The 23,087-nt window shown below is 41.5% G+C and overlaps 1 protein-coding gene across 3 annotated transcripts in view; it reads left to right on the top strand.

Annotated features, from left to right (window-relative positions):
* The window catches only part of PIEZO2 (piezo type mechanosensitive ion channel component 2), a 492,797-nt gene that overhangs the window by 453,352 nt on the left and 16,358 nt on the right, over window positions 1-23,087 (top strand). For 2 of the 3 annotated variants that reach the window (XM_078060633.1, XM_078060632.1), the window contains 8 exons: window positions 4,322-4,735; window positions 5,050-5,308; window positions 8,202-8,384; window positions 11,760-12,012; window positions 12,958-13,090; window positions 15,030-15,177; window positions 15,275-15,489; window positions 21,399-21,557. In XM_078060633.1, coding sequence (XP_077916759.1) covers window positions 4,322-4,735; window positions 5,050-5,308; window positions 8,202-8,384; window positions 11,760-12,012; window positions 12,958-13,090; window positions 15,030-15,177; window positions 15,275-15,489; window positions 21,399-21,557 — 1,764 coding nt within the window. Of the gene's footprint in view, window positions 1-1,622; window positions 1,791-4,321; window positions 4,736-5,049; window positions 5,309-8,201; window positions 8,385-11,759; window positions 12,013-12,957; window positions 13,091-15,029; window positions 15,178-15,274; window positions 15,490-21,398; window positions 21,558-23,087 lie in introns of all 3 variants that reach the window. The other variant, XM_078060634.1, reaches the window with a different exon arrangement.

The following is a 23,087-nucleotide window of genomic DNA, read 5'->3' as shown; positions in this document are numbered from 1 at the left end:
TCACTTCAGATCCAGCTGTAAAATGGCACTTGTTTTAATGGTTGTTTTATGAAATCAGATATCATCTACTTTCCCAGAAAATAAATTCTTTTAAATTGTGCAAGAAACATTAGATGACAGTCTAAGGAGCATTCCTAGATATGAAGGAGGTGGTTCTCCCCTGAAACATGTCACCTAAGAGGCTGCCATGTGCCCCGGGGTGGCTCTAAGTGCGGGCTGATCAACGAGGTGACAGCAGCTGTCCCTTCAGGCTTGTCATCTGGGCCTGTTATCAGAAAGCTCCTCCTCTTCCCTTTCACTTTTAAAACTGCCCTGGATTGGACCACCAATTGGTCACACTCCACAGAACCCAACTGGGTGGGATGGTGTGGGATGTGAGGGTCAGCTGCTGCGACAGTGGACCCAGGCATTAACAAGATGAGTCAGACTTCAGGATTCCAACAGTGGTTCCCACGCAGAAAATCTGAGTAGGGCCGCAGGGGAGGGTACACGGTATCTTTTTGCCTGCAAACCCCTAAAAGGCCATGGGGGTGCGCCTCTAAAAATAGGAAATTAAATACAGACGTTCAGGAGCCAGGCCATTGGTGCTCAGGGTGGAAGATGCTTATTCTAGTAGCCTCCTTCAGAGGCTCTTTGGGGTGCTTGTCCCCCTTTGGGTTAAACTATACGTCAGCACTGAAATGATGCCTACATCGTAACTGTGTCTGCTTCTTCTCCTCTAGTCGCTCACGCAGTCCTCAGTCCTGAATCCGCCACCATTCCCTTCCTGATTTTTGCTCCATGGGGGCAACATGAGGATTTTAGCCAATGGGTTCTCGCCCTAATAACATCTGCCAAGACCCAAAACATGATCCAGAAGAAAAAAAGTCATTAGGCAAAATGAGAAGTTAACAGACAAAATGACCCTGCCATCGCTAGACTTCCTCTGTTGTTGTTGTTGTTGTTGTTTTGGTACCATTTTATTTCTTTTTTTATTTTTCTTGGATGTTGGTTTATATCCGGTTGCATATCAAACCAGCATCTCTTCTCCACGCAAGGCATCTAGTTTGGCTTAACTGAATACCACTCAGAAAACAGGGTGGACAATTCAGTTCCTTGTGGTCATTTCTGAGCTTCCCTCTCTCATTGTTGGAGACTGTTATTTTTAAAACACTGAAATGTTCTGTATACATTTTACACGAGCAGATATTTCTGCTTCCACAATTGGGTTACAAAATGCTTTCAATGAACTCAGAATTGGGAGCTCCAAATAAAACATATTGTCTTTAATGAAAACAGCAAAAAGCTCAGTTACAAAGTTATAAAGTATGAATTCCGCTCTGCGCAAGGCATGTTGGGACTTGTCATTGTTCCCGTTCCCTGCCCGACCCGGAGAGGGGACCATTCACGATTTATCACCAGCTGATACATTTTTACAAATCGAGAACCGCGGTGTCTCACCGTCCAGCCAGCCAGGCCCCCCCGGCCTCCCTTCCCTGAGCCCCGCTGTGGTGTCGGCATCCGTAGTGGTGGTGTCGCGTGAGGTTTGCTGCATGGCGGTGTATCGGTCGACTGATCCGCGTGTAAACTGATGTACCACTGGTGTTTTAACCCTGTGTCTCTGTGACTGTTTGCGCTGCTAGCTGCTACACCGAAGCAACCATGCTGTTCTCAAGGCAGTCTACCCTTGATGATTTAGATGGACCAGAAACTGTTCCTAAAACAAGTGAGCGTGCTCGACCTAGGCTTCGTAAAATGTTCAGCATGGATATGTCCTCCTCATCAGCTGACAGTAGCAGTTTAGCATCAAGGTGCTTAACTCGTGCATGCTTTGTTCCAGAATTTTCTCACTTGTTCCCCTTCATGTCATTGCAGATATAAGTTCTTGTGATGTGTTTGTTTGTTTGTTTGTTTTATTAATTTTTATGTTAAGAATTTGCATGACTCACCAGAGCATCACCGCCCCTCGTTCTGGGACATAACTGCTCATTCCCAGGACGGCATTCTCTGAAACTAACCGCTCTTCAGTTTTTGTCTGTTAGGAGTTTCTTAAAAATCCTTATCATAAACATTGTCCTCCGTTTTGTAAGTATTTTACACTTTCCATTTTTAAAGAAATAAGCGTGCTTCCTCCTTGATTGAGAGCTCATGTAGGCAGTCCTCATGGGGGAAAATGTGTCAGGAAAGACACATGCAATAGGAAAGAAAAAATATGCCACCTGTAGTCTTTTTAGTTGATAAGAATAATTCTGTAAAAGTTAGAATATATTTTGCCATTGGTTTTAGACAAGAGTATTATGATGCAGTAGAATATATCACCTTTGTAGACTGTAACTTGTGCTGCTTTGGGCTTGAGTTGTCTCATTAAATCCTACCATAAAAGCATAATCATTTAGAAATGAAATTATTTACATAAGGTCCAAAAGTTCTTTTTGGAATTGCCTTTTAGAATGGCCCATGGGGGCACAGAAACATCAGCTACATTGTGCTTATCCTGACACCAAAATAACCCAATCCAAGACAAATTTTAATTTTGACTGCTCATAGTGGTAAATCAGAGGGGTGTTAACTTATTTTAGTTGGCAGCTGAATATCTTAAAACAGTGCTGCAGTATGCTGGAGGCTGGCATTGATGGGAATGCCTTGGCCGTTTGAGATGTCCCCTGGCAGGCACATGCTATTCCATTCCACTTGGCTGAGTCTTGAAGGTACCAGGACAAGCTGAATCCCTTAGGGCTAGACCTGATCCAAAAACATAAAGAGCATGCTTGTAATTGGTTAGGATCCAACTGGAAGTTAGACTTGATGTGGTTTTGGCTCCACTGCTCTGAAAATTGTCTAGGGTGACCAATCTCATGAACTTCCTAGGAGGCTGTTTAATCGAGGTAAGTCCTAGAAAAAAATCCAGTTTGCCTTGACATTCTGAGAGCTTTCTATGTGATGTCCATACTGAAGGCCAAGGTCCTGGGAACATTAAACACATGAGTGGGCACCAAGCGCTCACACAAATGTTCTTCAGTCTCAGGATGCCACAAAGGGCTCTGCCTAGGTCTGATCATCCATCCATCCCATCTACACATCCATGCATCCATCCATTCACATTGACATGTCCACACTGGTGTCTGTGACACAAAAATGGGTACAATCTGTGTATTTGAGAATCTCAATGTGTATGGACCCTAGCTGCTCACTATATGCCATTCGAATAACAGTACAATATCCGAGTCTAATACAGTATGGCTCTACATCCACCAGATTCCACAACTCCAGAACATCTTTGCCCTTCTCCCCTTCAGGGGGCTGGGGTGGACAATGAAAACAGGCATGCCAAGAATTTCCCTGGCGTGGCTGCTGTATTTTCATTTCCAAAGTCTCCAGCAGGGACATAACAGGTAACATGAGGAGATAAAGGACTAAAGAAGGAGAGGTACAAGAGAGATGGACAGGTTGCTAAAAACAAAAGGTTAAGCTAAGTAGGGAAGCTTAGGGAGAATGAACACCCCCCAAGGGGAGCAGGTAGAAGAAAATAAGTTGAAGTCTTTTGGTGGGGAGAGAGCAGGAGTACACCCTGGAGGTGGAGCCAACAGTTCAAAGGGCCAAGGGTCCATAGCACTGGGGTGGGGAAAATGGTGGTGTTTCCATGTGCAAAGCAAAGAATCCAGTGGGGGTGGCTGGGAGCTGGAGAGATGGTGAAAATTCAGTCAAATGTAATAAGCACCAGGAAGAAAAAGGCAAAGGATGGAAAAATAGGGGGGAGGAACAGATATTCAAGAAGAATGCCATTTTTTTTCCATAAAGCATGCAGTTGTTTAATTTAGCCAATGTTTTATCATTCCTATCCTCCCCTTATGGGTAGGGGTGGACGCATTGTGTAGAACTGAGAGTAGAGTACCTCCTGGCCAACACCCACAGACCCAGGCTGGCAAGGAGGCTTCCTGTTTCCAATAGGCACCCTCCTTTAATAGAATGGTAGGTATGCTGCGCTAACTCTGTCTTGATTTGGGAATAAACACCGGAACCCATGGCTGTGAGTCCTGACCCGATTTAGACCACCTCTGTGCATAGGTGGGTTTAGCAACTTATGAGCCATGCCATGTGACTTGCTCAGGTTTTCAACCACCGTGTGTGTGCACTGTGGGCTTTTTGCTTTTAAGGGGCTGCCATTTGCAGTCTCTGCAGACCAGACGGGAACATCCTGAAGGAATAAAGCAGGCGGGGTGGGGGTGGGGGGGTGGTGTATTTAGTTTTCTCTGAATGTTTTTATTGGGGAGTGCTGAGAAGGTGTCGGGAGAGTCAGGAGGATACTGAGACCGGGCTGTGTGCCGTCCCTCTCTCCGGACAGCGAGCCCACGCAGTGCACCATGCTGTACTCGCGCCAGGGGACTACGGAGACCATAGCGGAGGTGGAGGCCGAGCAGGACGACGAGGCGGTGGCCGGAGACGACGGGCAGGGCGGGGAGGCCACGGCGGACGTGGGGCCGGAGGAGGCCTCGGAGGCCTCGGAGGCCTCAGAAGTCGGCCTCACCCCGGAGGCTGAGCTGCCGCAGTACTCCACCGAGGACGGGGACGTGGAGGCCCCGCCGTCCTACAGCAAGGCAGTCAGCTTCGAGCGCCTGTCCTTCTGCTCGAGGGATGACTCTGCAGGCCAGAGCCACATGGCCGTGAGTCCTGACGACAGCCGCTCGGACAGGCTCGAGTCCAGCATCTTACCGCCCCTGACTCACGAGCTGACGGCCAGCGAGCTGCTGCTGAACAAGTAAGAGCCCCACGGGGGCTTCTGGGCCTGCTGTGCTTGGAGGGAGAGAAACTCCCGTGGACAGCCGTCCACCTCGAGGGTCAAGCAAACAGACACGGTGTAGGGTGCTTCCATCGTGAACGACAGAACTAGCAAAAGCTGTCCAGAGTAGACACTGGTGCCCACATTTCTTTCTGTAATAGGCTATTAGGTTGACTTCCCCGGAAATCTGGGGACATGCGAAGCGGGGAGGGACAGGAGGGATCTTGCAAGGTGGAAATCAGTAATTTGGAGAAATGAAGAACCATTTGTTATCATGTTGTTTATTTTAATAGGATGTTCCATGATGACGAGCTTGAAGAGTCAGAGAAATTCTACGTCGGCCAGCCCCGGTTCTTGCTGTTGTTCTATGCCATGTACAACACTCTGGTGGCTCGCTCAGAAATGGTGTGCTATTTTGTGATCGTACTAAACCACATGGTCTCTGCCTCCATGATCACCCTTGTGCTCCCCATTCTGATCTTCCTGTGGGCCATGCTGTCTGTCCCCAGGCCCAGTAGACGATTCTGGATGATGGCCATTGTCTACACAGAGGTAAGCTTGGGGTGGAACCTTCCTGGAAATCACTTTTGGCATTCACTCTAGGTGGGTCTGCCCTGTCTTCAGGACAGTTGAAACAGGATATTCAGCTAGATGGATGCTCTTAGATAGGCACACGATTATTATTAACAGCTGTTTAGTGCTAGCAATTGTATGTATTTTTACATTACACACCTCACACAAGATAGGTGCTACAGAGAAGGAAACAGCTTTAGTGAGACTAAATAATTGACCAAAGTTACCCAGCTGGCAAATGGTGGGGTAGGCTTTTGAAATCTGGTCATGCGTCCTATGATATTAACCACTGAGATAATGTCTTATGCGTAACTAAGTGTGGTGCCTGATGCTGGTGGATGTCCAGTTGAGCGGACACTGAATTAAACAATACAGTAAGCATTTTGAATATAGTTTGGTACAATAGGCATATTTCCCATTTTTAAGCCTAAAAGCCAGTTTCCACACACCAAAACACAAAGCCATATAAGTGCCTCTCTAAAAATCTGAATGACAAAAGGGTAAGTTACCTTATTTTTGTCACATGTGAGGGGACAGGAGACACTCTTCCCAATTGTCTAAACCTGCTTTTCTATCCTTCCTTATTAAATATATAGAAGATCACAAATTTTCATGACAACAATAAAATTGGGCATAAAATGGGAGGCTCGATAGATTTGTGCCTTAGGTTATTGTAGTTCTTTGTATTCTGGGGTCTGTGAAGAAGGCTGATTTCCTTACCTGGCTCATAAGGGAAAGTTTTCGCTAGCAATGGTACTGTAATTGCTCCTTAAAGGAAAGAACTCATGATGGATGTACATTTAGATTCTAGAAATTTTGTAGGTTTATAGGTAATTCAGTAAAATAAAACAAGGTTATTTGCCAAATCATCTCAAAAGCATCAATTTAAAGTATTATGTATCTCATTTCCATAATAATTATTTAAATACATTTAAATGCTTATAAAAATAAAAGATGTAAAGCCAAATACATATCTATTATTTTAGGTAGGCTGTCCATCACAATCTCACCAAAGTAATCATTTTTAAGTATTACTTCCACTACATCACTTTGTGATCTGGGACATAAATGACTCCCTATTTGGGGAATGGGTCTGTTCTCTCTAACACCTTTGAGTGAGGGAGTTTCTAACCTAGAAGTGGAAGAGGGCAGGTACTAAGAACTTAGAAAAGGGAACAAGAGCTACTTATATGTAGCTTTCATCATAAAATAAAATCTTCCTAGTTAAGTTAAACTGGGTTCTCCATTTTCTCCATCACACCAAGGAGTGAGGAAGTGGAAAATTAAGTTGATGTTAATTCACTCTACAACTTAGACTATGTGCCAAAACCCTAGAACTGTGCTAGGCATGAGAAAAGGACAATAAGGTTTTTTTTGTTTTTTTTTTTTTCAAGTTTTTCTGTTTCTCAATGGCTCACAGACTAATGTGGCAAACATATGTTGTAAACAAAGAACTGCCCTGTAATATGACACAAAACTGCATTAGAGTATACAAGAAAGATGGATACTGTGCCTCATGCAGGCTGAGTGGAGTGGAGAGAGGCTATCATGGCAAATTCTCAGTGGAAGACATCTTGGACCTGAGTCTTGAGGGATGAATGTAAAGTCACCAAAGGATGGAAAGCAAAGGGAGCTGCAAGTCACTGGGAATAACCCATGCAAAGAAACACAGGCATATGACGCTCTAGCATGTGCCAGGAATGACAGGTGGCTTTCGATGGCTGGAAGGCAGGCTGTGAGTGGACAGCACAGTAGCAGGATCTTGGGAATGTCAACAGGGTTTATGCTCAGGACTTTCTCCCCCTGGTATGGAAATATTTGAGCAGAGGCATGACCCAGTAATGCTTGTCTTTACCAAGGTTTTACACAAAATGAAATCATGTGAAGGCATGGAGACCAGCTGGGAAACTGTCTAGGTGAGAGGTCAGAGGATGTGAACTGACCCAGCAGCGATGAGGCTGAAGATGAATGGGTAAATGAGAAGTTCTAGTAAGAGACTAAAACAGTTTGGGGTGTGAGTGAGAAGGGAAAGTCAAGGATGGTCTTCAGGTTTCTGTTCTGGCAGCCGGGATGTGACGGTGCTGCTCAGACGATAAGGAGCACAGGACTGTTCTTTGCAGAGGCTTGACTGTAAGAAGGAGAGAGACGGGAGAAGACGTAAAATGAGACTCTAGGTCAAAAGAGGACTTTTGAAATATTTTTATTGATGAATTACATATATTGTAATTATCCTCTGGTGACACAGATGTTAGAGGGATGCTTAAATGAGGCACATCAAATTTCTCATGTGTCTTTGTCGCAAACCATCTCTCTACAACATTTATACCCTGAACTAGTCACCATAACTGGCAAGTCTTTGTTTTATTTACTTTATTTCTTCTTGAGGAGAACTTCCAGGGAGCAATAAAATGGTGAAAAGAAAGAGATCAGAGGAAAGTGAAAATAGGCATCGAAACTGCCTGAGATGCTCAGAAAGATTACAAATCAAAGAAATACATAAAATATAAACTTCGTTTTGTTCAACTTTTTCCTCATTACCATATTTTAATAGCTGAATAACTATATAAATATCTCATTAAGTCAGTATAAATTAGCCAACTCCTCAAAAATAGAGAAAATCATTTAAGTAGGTGTTCTAAGTAACTGGACTGACCCTCATGTATCTGCAATCAGAGGCACTCACAAGAGTAAAATATTACTCTTGGTCTAAAGTCCATGTGAGAAGGATAATGTTATTATTCCACATAATTATGTTCATTCTTATCATCAAAATTATGAAATGATCTTTAAATTTTTTATATCACTGTTTTTTATATATAGCCATTTTTAAAAGGAGTAATTTTTTTTTTTAATTTTCATCATCCGTGTGTAGGTGGCAATTGTGGTCAAGTATTTCTTCCAATTTGGGTTCTTTCCCTGGAACAAGAATGTGGAATTGAACAAAGATAAACCTTACCACCCACCTAATATCATAGGAGTGGAAAAGAAAGAAGGTTATGTCCTTTACGATCTCATTCAGCTCCTGGCTCTTTTCTTCCATCGGTCAATTTTGAAGGTATGGCACATTAATACCTGACCAGCACATATTGATGATTGCAGCCACCTGTGATATCCGTGGAGAACCTGAACATTAGGACTGGTCATGAGGCCAGGGGGCCAATGAGTGCATCTACTTGTATGCTCTTTTTCTTTCTTTAGCAGCTATGTTCATTTAGTGGACATTTTCTCTAACACTGTGTGCTCAGTAATGGAACTTGTTATAAATTTGGGAGAAAATTCCCCCATATTTTTACTTCTATTATGAAGATATCATACTTAATCCATATTTGTGGGAATTGCTTGGATGGTGTGCAATGTCTTCATGCTTAATACACTAAATTCTGCTCCTTATTTAAGCCAGAACACCAGAGATCTACAATTTAGGGTAGATCATATTGCCTCTCATCTCGATTCCAACTTCTGCCTACTTTCTTTTAGTAGAATTGCTTTTGTTGGATACTTCTTGTCATGAAACTATTAGCTTTATTGAGAGACTATACATTAAATGGTTGCGTGAAGCCCAAAGCTGTGCTTTTTGTAAGCTTATTGTTGAGAAAGCCGTTCATTACACTACTCTGGCAAGACCTATTTACAGGATGGTCTGTCTCAGGTTCAGCAACTCTTGGCGTCCCCCTGAAAAACCACGTGGGTTTTTCTTCTTGTACACTGTGAACTATAAGCTAAGCTTGCAAATACACTACTCAACTCTAAAAATTAGAAATTGCTGCATAATACACATTTTATGTATCAATGTGCCAATTGTCACTACCTTACTTCTGTCTCTTATTTTAACCTGGTCTCATTTTTTATAAAATATTTCAAATTCATTTTATCAAGTAGTATCTTCATTAGTTCCTTTTGAGAACAAGCTGACATAAGTTAATACACACACACACACACACACATACAGACATATGTAACAATGTGTTCAACTTCTGTCCTACTCAGCATGCCATTTCAAACTGGGCCTCCTCTGCGTACACCTTGGTCAGGATTTTCACTCTGTATTCATCACCTTGCAAAATGTGCAAGTCCCTAACCCTCCACTCAGGGGGAGGCTTACCTGGGTCACAGGGGTGTGCTGGGTTTGCAAAGGTATATTATCCAAGGAAACCAGTTAGCCAGAATTGAATTTGGCTAGAATTTCCAGTTCTTCTGATAAGTTACCTGAATTCATAAAGTTTACTAATTCTTGTTATGAATATATTAACAAATATATTAACATCATTTCTTTAGTTCTAGAAATTAAAGTTTAAATTTCTGCATTTAAGACATGGTAGTATTATGTTGTATGTCAATTGCACCTCAATTTTTTGAAAAAAAGACATAATCATATAGATTGGGTCACTTCAGAACTCTCTTGCAACTTTTGTGCATCATTTAAAAAGTTTGTGGGGGCACCTGGGTGGCTCAGTTGGTTAAGCGTTCGCCTCTTGATTTCAGCTCAGGTCATGAGCTCAGGGTCGTGAGATTGAGCCCTGCATCAGGCTCTGCATGGGGCATGGAGCCTCTCTCCCTCTCCCTATGCCCCTCCCCTGCTGCTCACACTCTCTAAAAAAATTTTTTAAAGTTAAAAATAAAAAATCAATTAAAAATTTTTATAAATCTTTAGGCATTTTTGCTGCCTTTTCATTAATATTTAAATGGTTTAAGAGCTATAATTGTATATTTAAAGCATACAATAAACAAAATTTTGGTGTTTCATATTGATATACTTACTCTGATTTCTTCTTAGAAAATTTCATATATATGGTGAATGTATTTGAGGTACTATTATGCTGAAATTTTGGCTAATGATATGAAAAATAGTTTTGGGGATGACAAATCTTTTCATAAGAAGACAAAACTACCCTACAGCTTTGGAAACCTATTAAACAGTGCTGCTATGGAAACCAAACAACTCAAACTATATGGAAATTTCAAAAGTGGCTAAAACCATCCTATTTGATATGAGTTGCTAGAAATTTTATAAATAATTGGAAGAGATCACTAACAAATGTGCTACTATGAAAGTAGTAAAAGAATCTAAGTATGTTCAAATGTTGGCAAAAGAGGAAACAACTTTTAAAATAATTTAAAAGAAAAATGATTTAAAAGAAATCAATAGAAGTTGAAAAATCTCATTATGAAAATCTAGAATGTTTGCTATGTTTATAAGAATAGCATCCATTGAATATCTTTTAGAAACAATATATCTATTAATATTTAAGAATGGTCTGTAAATTAGGTGAATTTTTCTTTTAATGAACTGATCATTCTACAAGTTATTTTTTGACCAACTGAATTTTGGCAAATTGGCCTAGAGCTCTTATCCTCTACAGCCTGTGTCAGAGGGAGGACTGGACAAGGTCCTGGGGAATAAATGCATAGCCTGGCAGTCTGGGAACCCAGAAGGCAGTGGGCTCACTGGGGAGCTTCGAGCAGCAGCAGCAAGTTCATTGGAAGGGGGATTTGCTGTCCAGGCAGCATCTTGCACCAGCAAGGTCCCTGTTTTTTCTCAGCCTCTTCTGCTGTCCTTCCTCCTGTCTGTTCTACCAGCCCCTTTTGCTTATTCTTTGAAGCAAAATCCAGACTCTGCAGAGTGCATCATAATCTCTGTCTTATGGGAGGACCAACATTTTTTGCGTAAATATTTGCTGCTCTGTTCCTGACTCAGCCATGGGTGATCCAGGGGTTCACATCTTACTGTGTAGGTTGAGGGAAGGGCAGCATCATTATCCAAGTATAGATACTTGGTGAACATGGGGCAGTGGGGCTAAATTCACCCATTGATATTTAAAATGCAACTTGTAAGCACAGAGAAATATGTTCTAGAAAGTGCTTTCACTCAGGAACAAGTCAAGTGATTCTAATTCCACCCTTACTCCATCCACCAAACATCATCTGCCTCCATATGTCAGTTAATTAGCCAAACTCTTATGATCTGCACCCACTCATCCTCACTCTACTGGGACCATCATAAGCATCTAGATAATCAGCTTTCCTAGAATCCATTGGTTTTCTAATCTTTTCTCTGCTTTACTGCAGTATGAATGACAAAAAATTGTAGTAGATTTAAAGTGTGATGTGGTTTACGTAGTGAACGTGCCGTGGTGATGTGATTTACGTATACAGTGTGAAAGGACCCCTTCCATGGAGCTAATTACTACCCATCACCTCCCATATGTGTCTGTGTTCTTTTCCTTTTTTTTTTTCTTTTTTTTTTTTTTTTGGTGAGAACATTTAAATTCTAACTCTCTTAGCACATGTCAGTTATTTAATACAGTGTCACCAACTATAGTCACCGTATCTCACGTTTGGCTTTCTAATCATGGGGGATGTGATACTGTAGGGCAGAATATAGCTCCCTCCCTTGGAACGGCCCCCTGAGTTGTCCCTTATGCTTTCTCAGTGCCATGGCTTGTGGGATGAAGATGACATCACCGACAGTGGCACAGACAAGGAAGAGTCAGATGATGAGCTCTCCCTCAGTCGTGGCAGGAGAGCCTCCTCCGATTCTCTCAAATCCATCAACCTGGCCGCGTCGGCAGAGTCGGTACACGTATCCTTCCCAGAGCAGCCCACTGCCATCCGGAGGAAGCGATCGGGAAGCAGCTCCCAGATATCCCCCAGATCCAGCTTTTCTTCCAATAGGTCCAAAAGAGGTATCTGTCCCATGATATCCTTAGGCTAGAATAACTCCTGAGTTTTCTGGTTGTTCTGGTTCTAGTGGGTCTGGGTCTTGGGCAGGGGTGTTTATTGGGTGCTATCAAGGAGACAGATGTTGTGATATGACAAGAAAGTACTTTGAAATCAGACAGACCTGAGTTCAGATCCTGGCTCAGCTGTGTGACCTGGGGCAGTCACATCATTCTTCAAAATGTCTGATTCCTTCCCAGGACAAAGACTTCAGGTAATTGTGAAAAGTGGCCAGGACACTGCCTGTGTGGGCACTTGCTAGTTTTTAAGTCATATCCAGAGAATTCTTCTGGGTGTGTCCAGAATGCTATAAATCACATTTTATTTTGAAAATATTTTTAGATTCAATCAAGGGAACTTTTAGCAAAGCCATCTATTTATACTCTAGTTGTTCATTTCTTATTAACTAGTGAGTATCATCAGCAGATAGATAGGCCCGGCAGTTGCCACTCTTGGAGAAATTGGGTTTTTGTATTTATAGTGCTAATGCCTAAAGCTTTCCAAACACCTGCATATTCATCTTCAGAATACACCTTTTAGTCATCCAATATTCATTTTACAGTTAGAGAAATCTGGACATGAAAAAGACATGGGTCATGGACCCAATCTGGAACTCCCACAACCTGGGGCCCCAGTTAGCACCTCTAGTCTCTTTCTTCCAGGGATAAAGATCACATAACAATGCCAGAAAGAGCCAGTGTTGGGTGTAGAAGCCCACAGATGAATTTTACTGTGGAGGCAGGTTGAAACTGCAGATTCCAATTCCTCCTGTGTTCCTACAGGCACCTGTGTATACTCACCCTCTAAATCCACTTCAAGCCATCCTCTGCCATGTGGGTTCCAGGGGCTTCTGCGGTATTCATGTCAACAAACCCGTAACTCAGTGCATCTTGGTTTCTTTTTATTTCTAGGCAGCACAAGCACCCGGAACAGCAGTCAAAAAGGAAGCAGTGTTTTAAGCATCAAGCAGAGAAGCAAAAGGGAACTTTATATGGAAAAGCTTCAAGAACATTTAATCAAAGCAAAAGCATTTACCATAAAGAAGTGAGTGCCTGAAGACACTTGGATGATCTGTTTTATTTTAGGGCCAGGGAGCTGGTATCAATTGTTTCATATAAACCAGGGCTAAAGAGCAGAGAAGTTACTTCTCATATCACAGACATATCTGCGTAAGGCAGAAGAAAATGACCCATTATCGTATTGTTCTTAATGGAGATATAATTGACATATAACATTAGGTTAAGTTCAGGTATACAACATAATGATTTGATATATGCATATGTTGTGGAATGATCACCACAATAGTGTAGTTAACATTCATCACCACATATAGTTACAAAATTTTTTCTTACGATGAGAATATTTAAGGTTAATGTGCGGTACAGGATTAATTAACTGCAGTCACCATACTGTACATTACATCCCCAGGACTAACTTATTTTATAAACGGAAGTTTGTATACTTTGACCCCCTTCACCCATTTTGCCCAGCCCCCATTTCTGGCAACAATCAATTTGTTCTCTGTCTCTATGAGGAAGGGGTTTTGGTTTTGATTTTTTTTTTAGATTCCATGTATTAGTGAGATCATATGTTATCTGATTTTCTCTGACTTGTTCCATATATAATATATATATTTCATTATATGCCATTGTGTGTCTGTGTGTGTGTACACACACACACCATATTTTTGTTATCCATTCATCCATCAATGGACACTTAGGCTGCTTCCCTGTCTCGACTATTGTAAATAATGCTGCACTTAACCTAGGGTGCAGATATCTTTTTGAGTTAGTAGTTTTCATTTCCTTCAGATAAACACCCAGAAGTGGAATTGCTGTATCCTATGGTAGTTCTATTTTTAATTTTGGGAGGAGCCTCCATATTGTTTTCCACCATGACTGCACCAATTTACATTCCCACCAACAGTGCACGAGAGTTCCCTTCTTTCCACATCTTCACCAACACCTGTTATTTCTTGTCTTTGTGCTGATTACCATTCTAACACGTGTGAGGGGATGTGTTGCTTTTAAAAATCACTTTTCTGTGTGATTCATTTTTATATCCATTATGTTTATAAACATAGTTTTCCGTTTTGAATAGAATAAATGATTTCAAGGATTCCTGGTATGTATTTCCAAGCATCATCATGCTAAAGTCCAACCAGACAGAGTTGATGTCAAAGTTGGAAGGGACTTAGAGAAACACTCTCATCCTAGAGAGGGGAAACTGAGGTCCAACATCACACAGCTGGTCTCTAGCAAAATGCACCCTCCCCCCACCCGCCCAAGTGCCAGGGACATAGGCATCTCTTAAGCAATGGGAATGGAGGAGGTTCAGCAGGGCTGGCCCTGGATGTGGGCTCTGAGACCAGGAGTGCCATCCAACCTGAACATGGCCTTGAATTGAAGACAGAGGCTGGACAGAACAAGGTGCAGTTAAAAGCCCAAGGCACTACCTGGGAACCAGGAGGGGCACAGGACCCAAAAAGGGGAAGAGCAGGGGCTACCTAATGTGTCCTTGGTGCTCGGGTCAGACTCCAGGTCTAAGCACTGCCATGTAGTCCCATATAATTCTCACCGCAGCCCTGAGTCTCAGGTCTGCTTCTTACCCGAGGTTTACAATAGAGGAAACAAAAACACAGAGAACTAAGTGGCGTGCTCAGGGGCTCCCAGACGGGGAGTCATTGAATCAGGTGACAAACCCAGCACCTCATTTCCGGGACTTGAGACCACTGTTATGCTTCAAGCAAGAGAGGAGGCCTGTGGTCTCATCAGCAAAAAGGGCCATAGTGCCTTCCTTGGCAATGAATTTGTCTACTCTCTGTTAGAGCAGGAGCCACCCGTAGCAGACTCTGCTCAGGCTGAAGAGGGTGGTGTGACCTGCTTGGAGACAGGGATGCAGAGGAATGGAATGATGGCGGTATCTGGTCATTCCTCCCATCCTGCCCCTCCTGAAGCAAGTGCTGGGGATCTCTATTTTGCAGGACTTTGCAAATATATGTGCCCATCAGACAGTTCTTCTACAACCTCATCCATCCAGACTACAGTGCTGTGACCGACGTGTATGTGCTCATGTTCCTGGCTGACACTGTTGACTTTGTCATCATCGTCTTTGGCTTCTGGGCCTTCGGGGTAGGTTGGGGGCAAAGGCCACTATTCATCCAGTGAGCAAGAGTGATGCTGTCCTGTGAAATGCCACTCGTGCCTGAACCTGTTGTTTCCTTCCCAGAAACACTCAGCAGCCGCAGACATCACCTCTTCACTGTCGGAGGACCAGGTTCCTGGGCCGTTTTTGGTGATGGTCCTCATTCAGTTTGGAACCATGGTGGTGGACCGAGCCCTATACCTCAGGAAGACTGTACTGGGAAAGGTCATTTTTCAGGTCATTCTCGTGTTTGGAATTCACTTCTGGATGTTCTTCATCTTGCCTGGTGTGACTGAGAGGTAAGGTGGAAGCTGGAGGCATGCACCCACTTTAATGCAAATATATTGCAGAAGGTTATCATCCCATATGCATCGCCACAACAGAATCACCAGGTACAGACGGAGGCATGGCAGAACAGCACCACAGGGTTGGAAAAGTTAGAGGTCTTCATCAATATTAAATTCGGTATGAATCCAAAATGTGAATTGATTCCTCAAAAACATTTTCATTGCATGTCCATATGTATTCATAGAAATAGGGTTTTCAGAATGAGAGGAGTGACAACCTTAGTGATCTGAGAAAACCAGGGTCCTTCCATTGTCATTGTCTCCATACCTTAGTAGACAGAGGTGAACTGGAGCATGGTCTTATGGGCATTCCTAAGAGGATGAGAGGATATCAGACTATGTCATATGAAAAATGGATGAAAAAAATGGAGACCGTTTAGTAGAAGAAAATATAGAGGGGTTGTGGGTGGCAGATGACAGTAGTATCTGCCACATAGGGTAGTTGTGGGCATCCAATGTGACAGTGTTTGGAAAGCGCCTGGCAGAGGAAGGGGGGGGGAGGCATTCAGCCCCATGACGCCATGATGTTCCTGTTGTTAATACAACTATTGCTGCTGGTTAAGATGTGCTGGAGATGGGGTGGGAAGTGGGGGGGGGGCACATAAAAAGAGCAGCCTAGGGCGCCTGGGTGGCTCAGTTGGTTAAGCCACTGCCTTCAGCTCAGGTCATGATCCTGGAGTCCCGGGATCGAGTCCCGCATCGGGCTCCCTGCTCAGCGGGGAGCCTGCTTCGCCCTCTGACCCTCCCCCCTCTCATGCTCTCTCTCTCTCTCTCATTCTCTCTCTCAAATAAATAAATAAAATCTTTAAAAAAAAAAAAAAAAGAGCAGCCTAAAGTTTGATGGGAAAAGGGCTGGTGAGATCCTTGGAGGTAGCTGGCTACCACCTTTCACTCTGTCTCCTTGAACTCTAAGCTCCAACCATATTGACCCTCTTCAGTTCCCTGAAGACACTACATCCTCCTGCACCTCAAAGGACCTTGTTCACTGACCTTCTGTCCCACCTCCAACCCACTCTTCCTCCTCACTCTGTAGATTTCCCGGGCTGCCTCCACCCGAAACACTACTTGGGACCAAGTCAGTGCTTAATGCATGAACAAATGAATCGGTCAGTGGATAGAAGAGAAAGAAGGGGGACTGCTATAAGTGGGCGGTAATGGGAGCAAAGGGTCAGTACTAGGGGACATGGAAGCAACCATATAATGTAATAGGAATGATCTATTTAATTAACATATCATTAAAAGTCTTCATGTTTAACAGTAAAATTGATCTTTTTATCATTCCTCAAAAGTCATTCCTGGCCAAGCCTCATGAATAACATGCCAGTCAGTCTGGCTAATGCTTTTCCAAAGTGTGACTGGAAAGTCATGAAAACTTCTCTCACTTATATGCTCCATAACTTGACTCAAATGTCATTCCTGATGAGGAAATCCAAATCTCTTCTGACAGTGCTGGAGTTGCATGTCTGCTCTCACTTGAATGGTTAGGCTTTGACCTCTTGATTTTAGTGGCAATGCAAATATTTTAAAAGGAAAAATGGAATTAGGATAATTTTCCATGAGTCTGAAGTAGAACTAAGTAAAGAAAGGGGCTACCTAGAAGACTACCAACAGCCCAGTATGTCTTTCACACCATACTGTGTATGGGGAGAGTAAACATAGCTTGGCTGATAAAACTAACTCAGATTAAGGCAAACTTTTGTAAAAATACTAGAACTTGTTCATGAGAACATTGTGGATCTTATTCGTTAGTCTTTAAAATAGAGTAAATGTGATTTTTCTCTATAAATAATTCTATATATATCAATTAAGAGAAATAAACCACATTCAACACCCATGGTAGTTGAATGATGCATGTTGCTTATTTCTGTAACATTTGAAAGCATCAATAGGCATTCTCCACCAGCCTTCCTAGAAACTCTTAATTTCAGAGATGAAAGAGACCTTTAAAAGCTTTCTAGACCTACTGATTTCACAGAAGAAGGTAGGTGAAACCCAAACAGAGAGTGATGTCCCCAAAGTCACTGAGCTAGCTAGTGGTGAGACCAGATCCCAATCACAGACGTCTTGACCCTACTGTATGCTACAACCCTCCTCCCACGGGAAGCATCCTGTACTCACTCCTAAGCAGATTTGTTAAAATAATATAGCCTACTATTCATTATGCAGTTGTGAAAAGGATTTGATTTTTCCATCCCCAGAAGAGAGCTCCAGAACATGGATCTTGCCCTGTCCAGATAGAAGAGCCTTCACAAAGACTGATGCTTCCAGAAATATGATGGCAAAGCCCCCGAGAATCCTTTAGCAGGATCAAATCGCCAAATAGTTGGGTTATTCCCACTTGGATGAGTTTCCTATTGACGCTATAACAAATTACCACCAACTTAGAGCTTAAGACAAAATAAACTTACCATCTTACTGTTGTGTAGGTCAGGCGTCTGACACAGGTCTCACTGGACTAAAACAAGGTGTTGGCAGGGCTGCGGTTCTTTCTAAAGGCTTTGGGGGAGAATCCCTTTCCATTCCTTTTCCAGTCCCTGGAGGTGCCAGCCTTTCTTGGCTCATGACCCCACCTTAGCCTTCAAAGCCACCATCAGTGTGTGGGGTCCTCTCCTCATTGTGCCACTCTGCCTGTTGCTCCGCCATCGTGGCTGCCTCTGACCACAGCTGAGAAAGATTTCTCCCTCTAAGGGTTCGTTGATTAGATTCAGCCCACCTGGATAACCTAGGCACTCTCCCTACCTCAAGGACCTTAACCCAATCTCAACTATAAAGTCTTCTTTGCCACGAAAAGTAACAGTAATTAAGCAGTAATACCTTCCAAACCAAACAGAGCTGGAGTGTTTGTTATAATGACTGAATGAATGAAAACCTCTTTTGTGATTTACAATCATGTGTATTCAATTCAGTTTTTTATTTATTGAGCACCTGCTATGTCCAGGGCAGTAGGCCAGGGGAAAAGGGGCATGACTCCACTGTGCATAAGGCAGGGGCCTGGCCCCACGTGGGAAGGACCACACAGTGGCTTCCAGGAATTGAGACACTATGATAAATACTGAAAGTTTGGTTGCAGTTGTACATCTAAAACTAATATAATGTTCTATGCCAGAAGTATCTCAATTTTTAAAATAATAAAAACTTAAAAAGATATTGAACAGTTCCATCACCCAAAAACTCTCCTGTACCCTCTGTTGGACCCTTCTCCTTCACCTCTATCTTCTGGTACATCCATTTTCTGTTCCTACAATGTTGCCTTTCCCAGAATGTCATATAAATGGAATCACACATTCTATGGCTTTTGAGGCTGGCTGTTTCCACTTCGTGTAATGTATTTGACATTCATCCATGTCGTTGCATGTGTCAGGACTTAATTACTTTTTTGTTGGTCAGTAGTATTCTATTGTATAAATGTACTGAAGAGTGTTTAAATATAGAAAAGTTGAAGGACATTTGGGTTGTTTATACTTCTTTGGCAATTATGATCACACTGCATGTGTAAGCTGCTATAAACATTTTTTAAAAATGGCCACAGAGATGATGTCTATCTCATTGGACCTCACATTTGAGCCTCACCTAAACAACCATTCCTAATGCAATGGATTACCCTATCTTTATTTTTGGATATTTAATTCAAGATATGTTAAGATTGGTGAGCCTTGAGTCTTCATTGCCAACATGTCAGTGACAGCATACTTTCATGACATTTCAAGCCATGCTGCCATTATTTGTTAACATCCCAAATTCATTTTTTCTCCTTCAGATATTGTTACTGAAAACTTAATTCATTATTGTGCAAAAGAAAATATTCATTAATAGTCATATTGTCTAAATACTTTTCAAAACAGGAAAAGAATAAGGGAAGGAACAGATTAGGAGTTTTAAACTATACAGAAAAAAATTATGGCTACCGGTTATAATATTGAGCATCAGGAAGCTCTGGTGTTTTGAATAATTAATCTGATAAAAGGCTTTTTCTGTGTATGTGCACGTGATTTAGTCTACAAACTTTCAGTGGTTGCTGACAGTCTACAAAGCACTGTGTGGCAGGTGATGTGGGGGGATGGAGAGATGAGTAAGACATGACTCCAGCCTCCAGCAATAAAACATGGAAAGACCACCAAAGAAAAGGGTCTTCCAATATGGGACAACCTTAATGTCCCTAATTAGATTTAACATGATTACTTCAGTAACTACAGATTAACTATGACTTATTCCAAGTTGATTCATGTTAAGGTTGTAGGAAGGGAAAAATTTGTTTGTTTTTAAGTTTTTATTTAAATTCCAGTTATTTAACATACAATGTAATATTACTTTTAGGTATACAATTTAGTGATTCAACACTTAACATACAACACCCAGTGCTCATCACAGTATGGGTTGGTCCTTTTATAAGGGCTAGAAGACAACACAGTTTTATGTCTTTGATTATAATTTTGATAAATACAGAATTTTTCCTCGTGCAGTTTTTGTATAAATTATTTGTAAAATCCAAGGGCATTTCCCTGAAGAGCTAAAAGAATGTTCTTTCCTACTGTTATACCAATAGAAACAGTCCCTAGAAAAGGAGAAGGAAGGGATAGTTGATATTGGCTCTCTGGAAAGTATTTAATTTATTTATTCATAACTTGTCAAGTGCTAGATTATGGTCAAATATATTTAATTTATTAGGACCTGAAATACCAAAGCTGGTATCTCTACAGTAGAGACACTTATAAGCAATATTTTTGAGATTTCTAGGTATTGAGATCTACATAGAGGTTCCTAGGCCCTGAGACACAAAGGTCCATGCGTTCCTGGATGGTTCTTAGATCTGGTCAACTAAAGAGCTATTTTCAGTTAAAAAATAACCTGTATCTTCTTCTAATGTCAAAATTAAAAGTTAACAAGACAAATCCAAAATATAAAGAGTAATATATTGCATGTGTAAAAAACTTTAAATATTGCTCTTAATTTTAAACCCAGGGAAGATGATAACTAGGTCTTGCTGAGTCAGAAGTCTTATTTTTTATTCCCTTTTAAAAATGTATTGGCCATGTTTAAGACTCTTGCAGAGTTCTGCATTTATCCAAAGTTAAAAATGGTCCTGTGGCTCACCATCCTTTGAAAATGTGTTCCAGATTTTTATTCTGGTGTGAAATTTAGCTCCACCAAGTTTTTCCTCCAATTTATGCTAACATTTATGAACTGTCCAGCACTGTGGGTCTCTTCATTAATTATTCACCAGGAGAAGGGACTATGGTCTCTATTGCTGGAGACACATGAAATCATAGATTTTCAGAGGTAGGGAAAATCTTCAAATAAAGCCACGGATGTCTTGAGCATGATGTCTTGACGAACAAATGCTATAGCTTGTAAACACAACTGGAACCCAAATCTGGGTGTTGAAACTGTTAATCCATGACATATCTTTGTAGATGTATAGCAAAAAAAAAGTAGGGAGGAGGGAATTCTTCTCAGAATACTCTCTCCTACATCTTCCAAATTATGGGTCCTTTGAAGTAAAACAATGCATTTTTTGATGAGCTTTAATTTGGATCATGGTAGCAGCATCTTTCACATTGTGAGAAAATATTAGTAAATTTGCTTAAAAATAAATTAGTTTAATTATGACCTAAACAACTGAATTACACACTAATACATAGGAGGCACCATTTATAATTTTTTTTTAATTATTAGATTTTCTTACCCTACTTTTTGCCTTTGAAGTAATCTGCTATGTACAGAGGATTCCTTTCAATTGGCTGAATGGACTCTAAGCACCAGAGGGACAATTAGGCTTTTCTTTTATTTTAATCCTAAACTGGTGTGCTGTTGTACCAGAAGAATATTCCATTATTTCACTTTTCTGTGTTTTTACATTTTAGGAAGTTCAGCCAGAACCTGGTTGCTCAGCTTTGGTACTTTGTGAAATGTGTTTACTTCGGGTTGTCTGCCTACCAAATCCGTTGTGGCTATCCAACACGAGTCCTTGGAAACTTCCTCACCAAGAGCTACAATTATGTCAACCTCTTCTTGTTTCAAGGGTAAGGAAGGACACTCTGAATTGTCACAGTCACTGACGGAGGGGAGGCTGGCAATAGAAAGGCATTTGGTTTCCTTGGGAAGAACAGGAAGGTGCAGAATGCTGACGTAGCAATATGGATCATCATGGAACTCTGAGCGATGTTTGGCAAAAGACGGATATGCCCCTTTAAATACCTTTCTCTGGATAATTGCCGCACACGTGGCCAGTATATTGTTCTAGAATCAGACACATGGGTTAATTTTCTATTGCTGTATCCTGCATAATTACTGTGGTAATATTTCAGGATGAAAAATATGGATATGGGATCCTTAAGTATTAATATATTTCTGGGCACAGTGGAACAGAAATTTGGAATCTGGACTATTTCAAAATACCTTTGGGATTTTGTGTTTACCATGAGTTCCTCCATTGATGAGGGCCATTTTATTCCACCTAGAGTCAACCTAAATGCCACATGACTTGAAGCATATTGGCTCTTTGTGTGAGGATTTCTTTGGTAGTATCTCCTCTCTGTTCCCTTGGAAATTACACCACAGCATAAAAGGCCAGGCTGCTCATGGCACTGCTGGTTCCACAGTTGTACCAGACCTAGGGATGGTGACTTAGTCACAGAAGAGGTGTTGAGCATGCTCAGTGAGTCACTTAGTGTTGTTCTGTGGATGGCCTGGTATTTCTTACAGGGGTTGGATTAGTGTTCACTTGGCAGAGCCGAGTGGCCTAGGGGAGAATTTCTGAGTGGTAACCCAAGCTGCTCTGAAGGCCCTGAGGTCCACCCAGGTTCTCCAGCCAGAGAGAAGCTCTGTGTTAGTCAAGAAACAAGGAATAATTAGCCAGCTAATTGAACATAATAATTTTAAATAAATAAATAAAAATTTAAAAATAAAGAATAAAAATAAAATTGAAATTGAAATTGAAAAAAAAGAAAGAAAGAAACCCAAGGAATAGTCTCCATACCTAAGAGGAACCCAGGCCAACCCATTCCTAAATACAAGAAGATAAGCCAGAATCTTATTAAACTTAGGCACCTACTAAGTCCACCAGGTATGGGCTCTACTGTGTGCGGCCAAATACATGTCCTGCTCCCTCTGACAGCTCTCATTTGCCCTCATCTTTCACGTACCAGCTATATAACTTTTCCTAGTTCATTCAGCAGCAAAACCCCAATGTTCTGTAATCCTCTGACCAACAGATTCTCATAAGCAAATGTTTAAAAAAGTAAAATTATAGGGGTTTTTTTTTGCAGAAGAAATATAGAAAATCCTAAAGACCCAACCAGAAAACTGTTGGAAGTAATCAATGAATTCAGTGTAAAGTTGCAGGATGTAAAATCAACATGCAGAAATCAGTAGTGTTTCCATATGCTAAGAACAAAATATCATGGAAAAAAAAAACAAAAAACAAAGAAAGCTATCCCATTCAGAACAGCACCAACAACAATGAAATACTTAGAAATAAATTTAACCAAAAAGATTTGTACAATGAAAACTACAAAGCTTTGGTGAGAAAAATTGGAGAGGACACCTTCAAA

This window comes from Halichoerus grypus, chromosome 13 (assembly GCF_964656455.1).
Source record: "Halichoerus grypus chromosome 13, mHalGry1.hap1.1, whole genome shotgun sequence".
Lineage (NCBI taxonomy): Eukaryota > Metazoa > Chordata > Mammalia > Carnivora > Phocidae > Halichoerus > Halichoerus grypus.
This window is presented reverse-complemented; position numbering and strand designations above follow the sequence as displayed.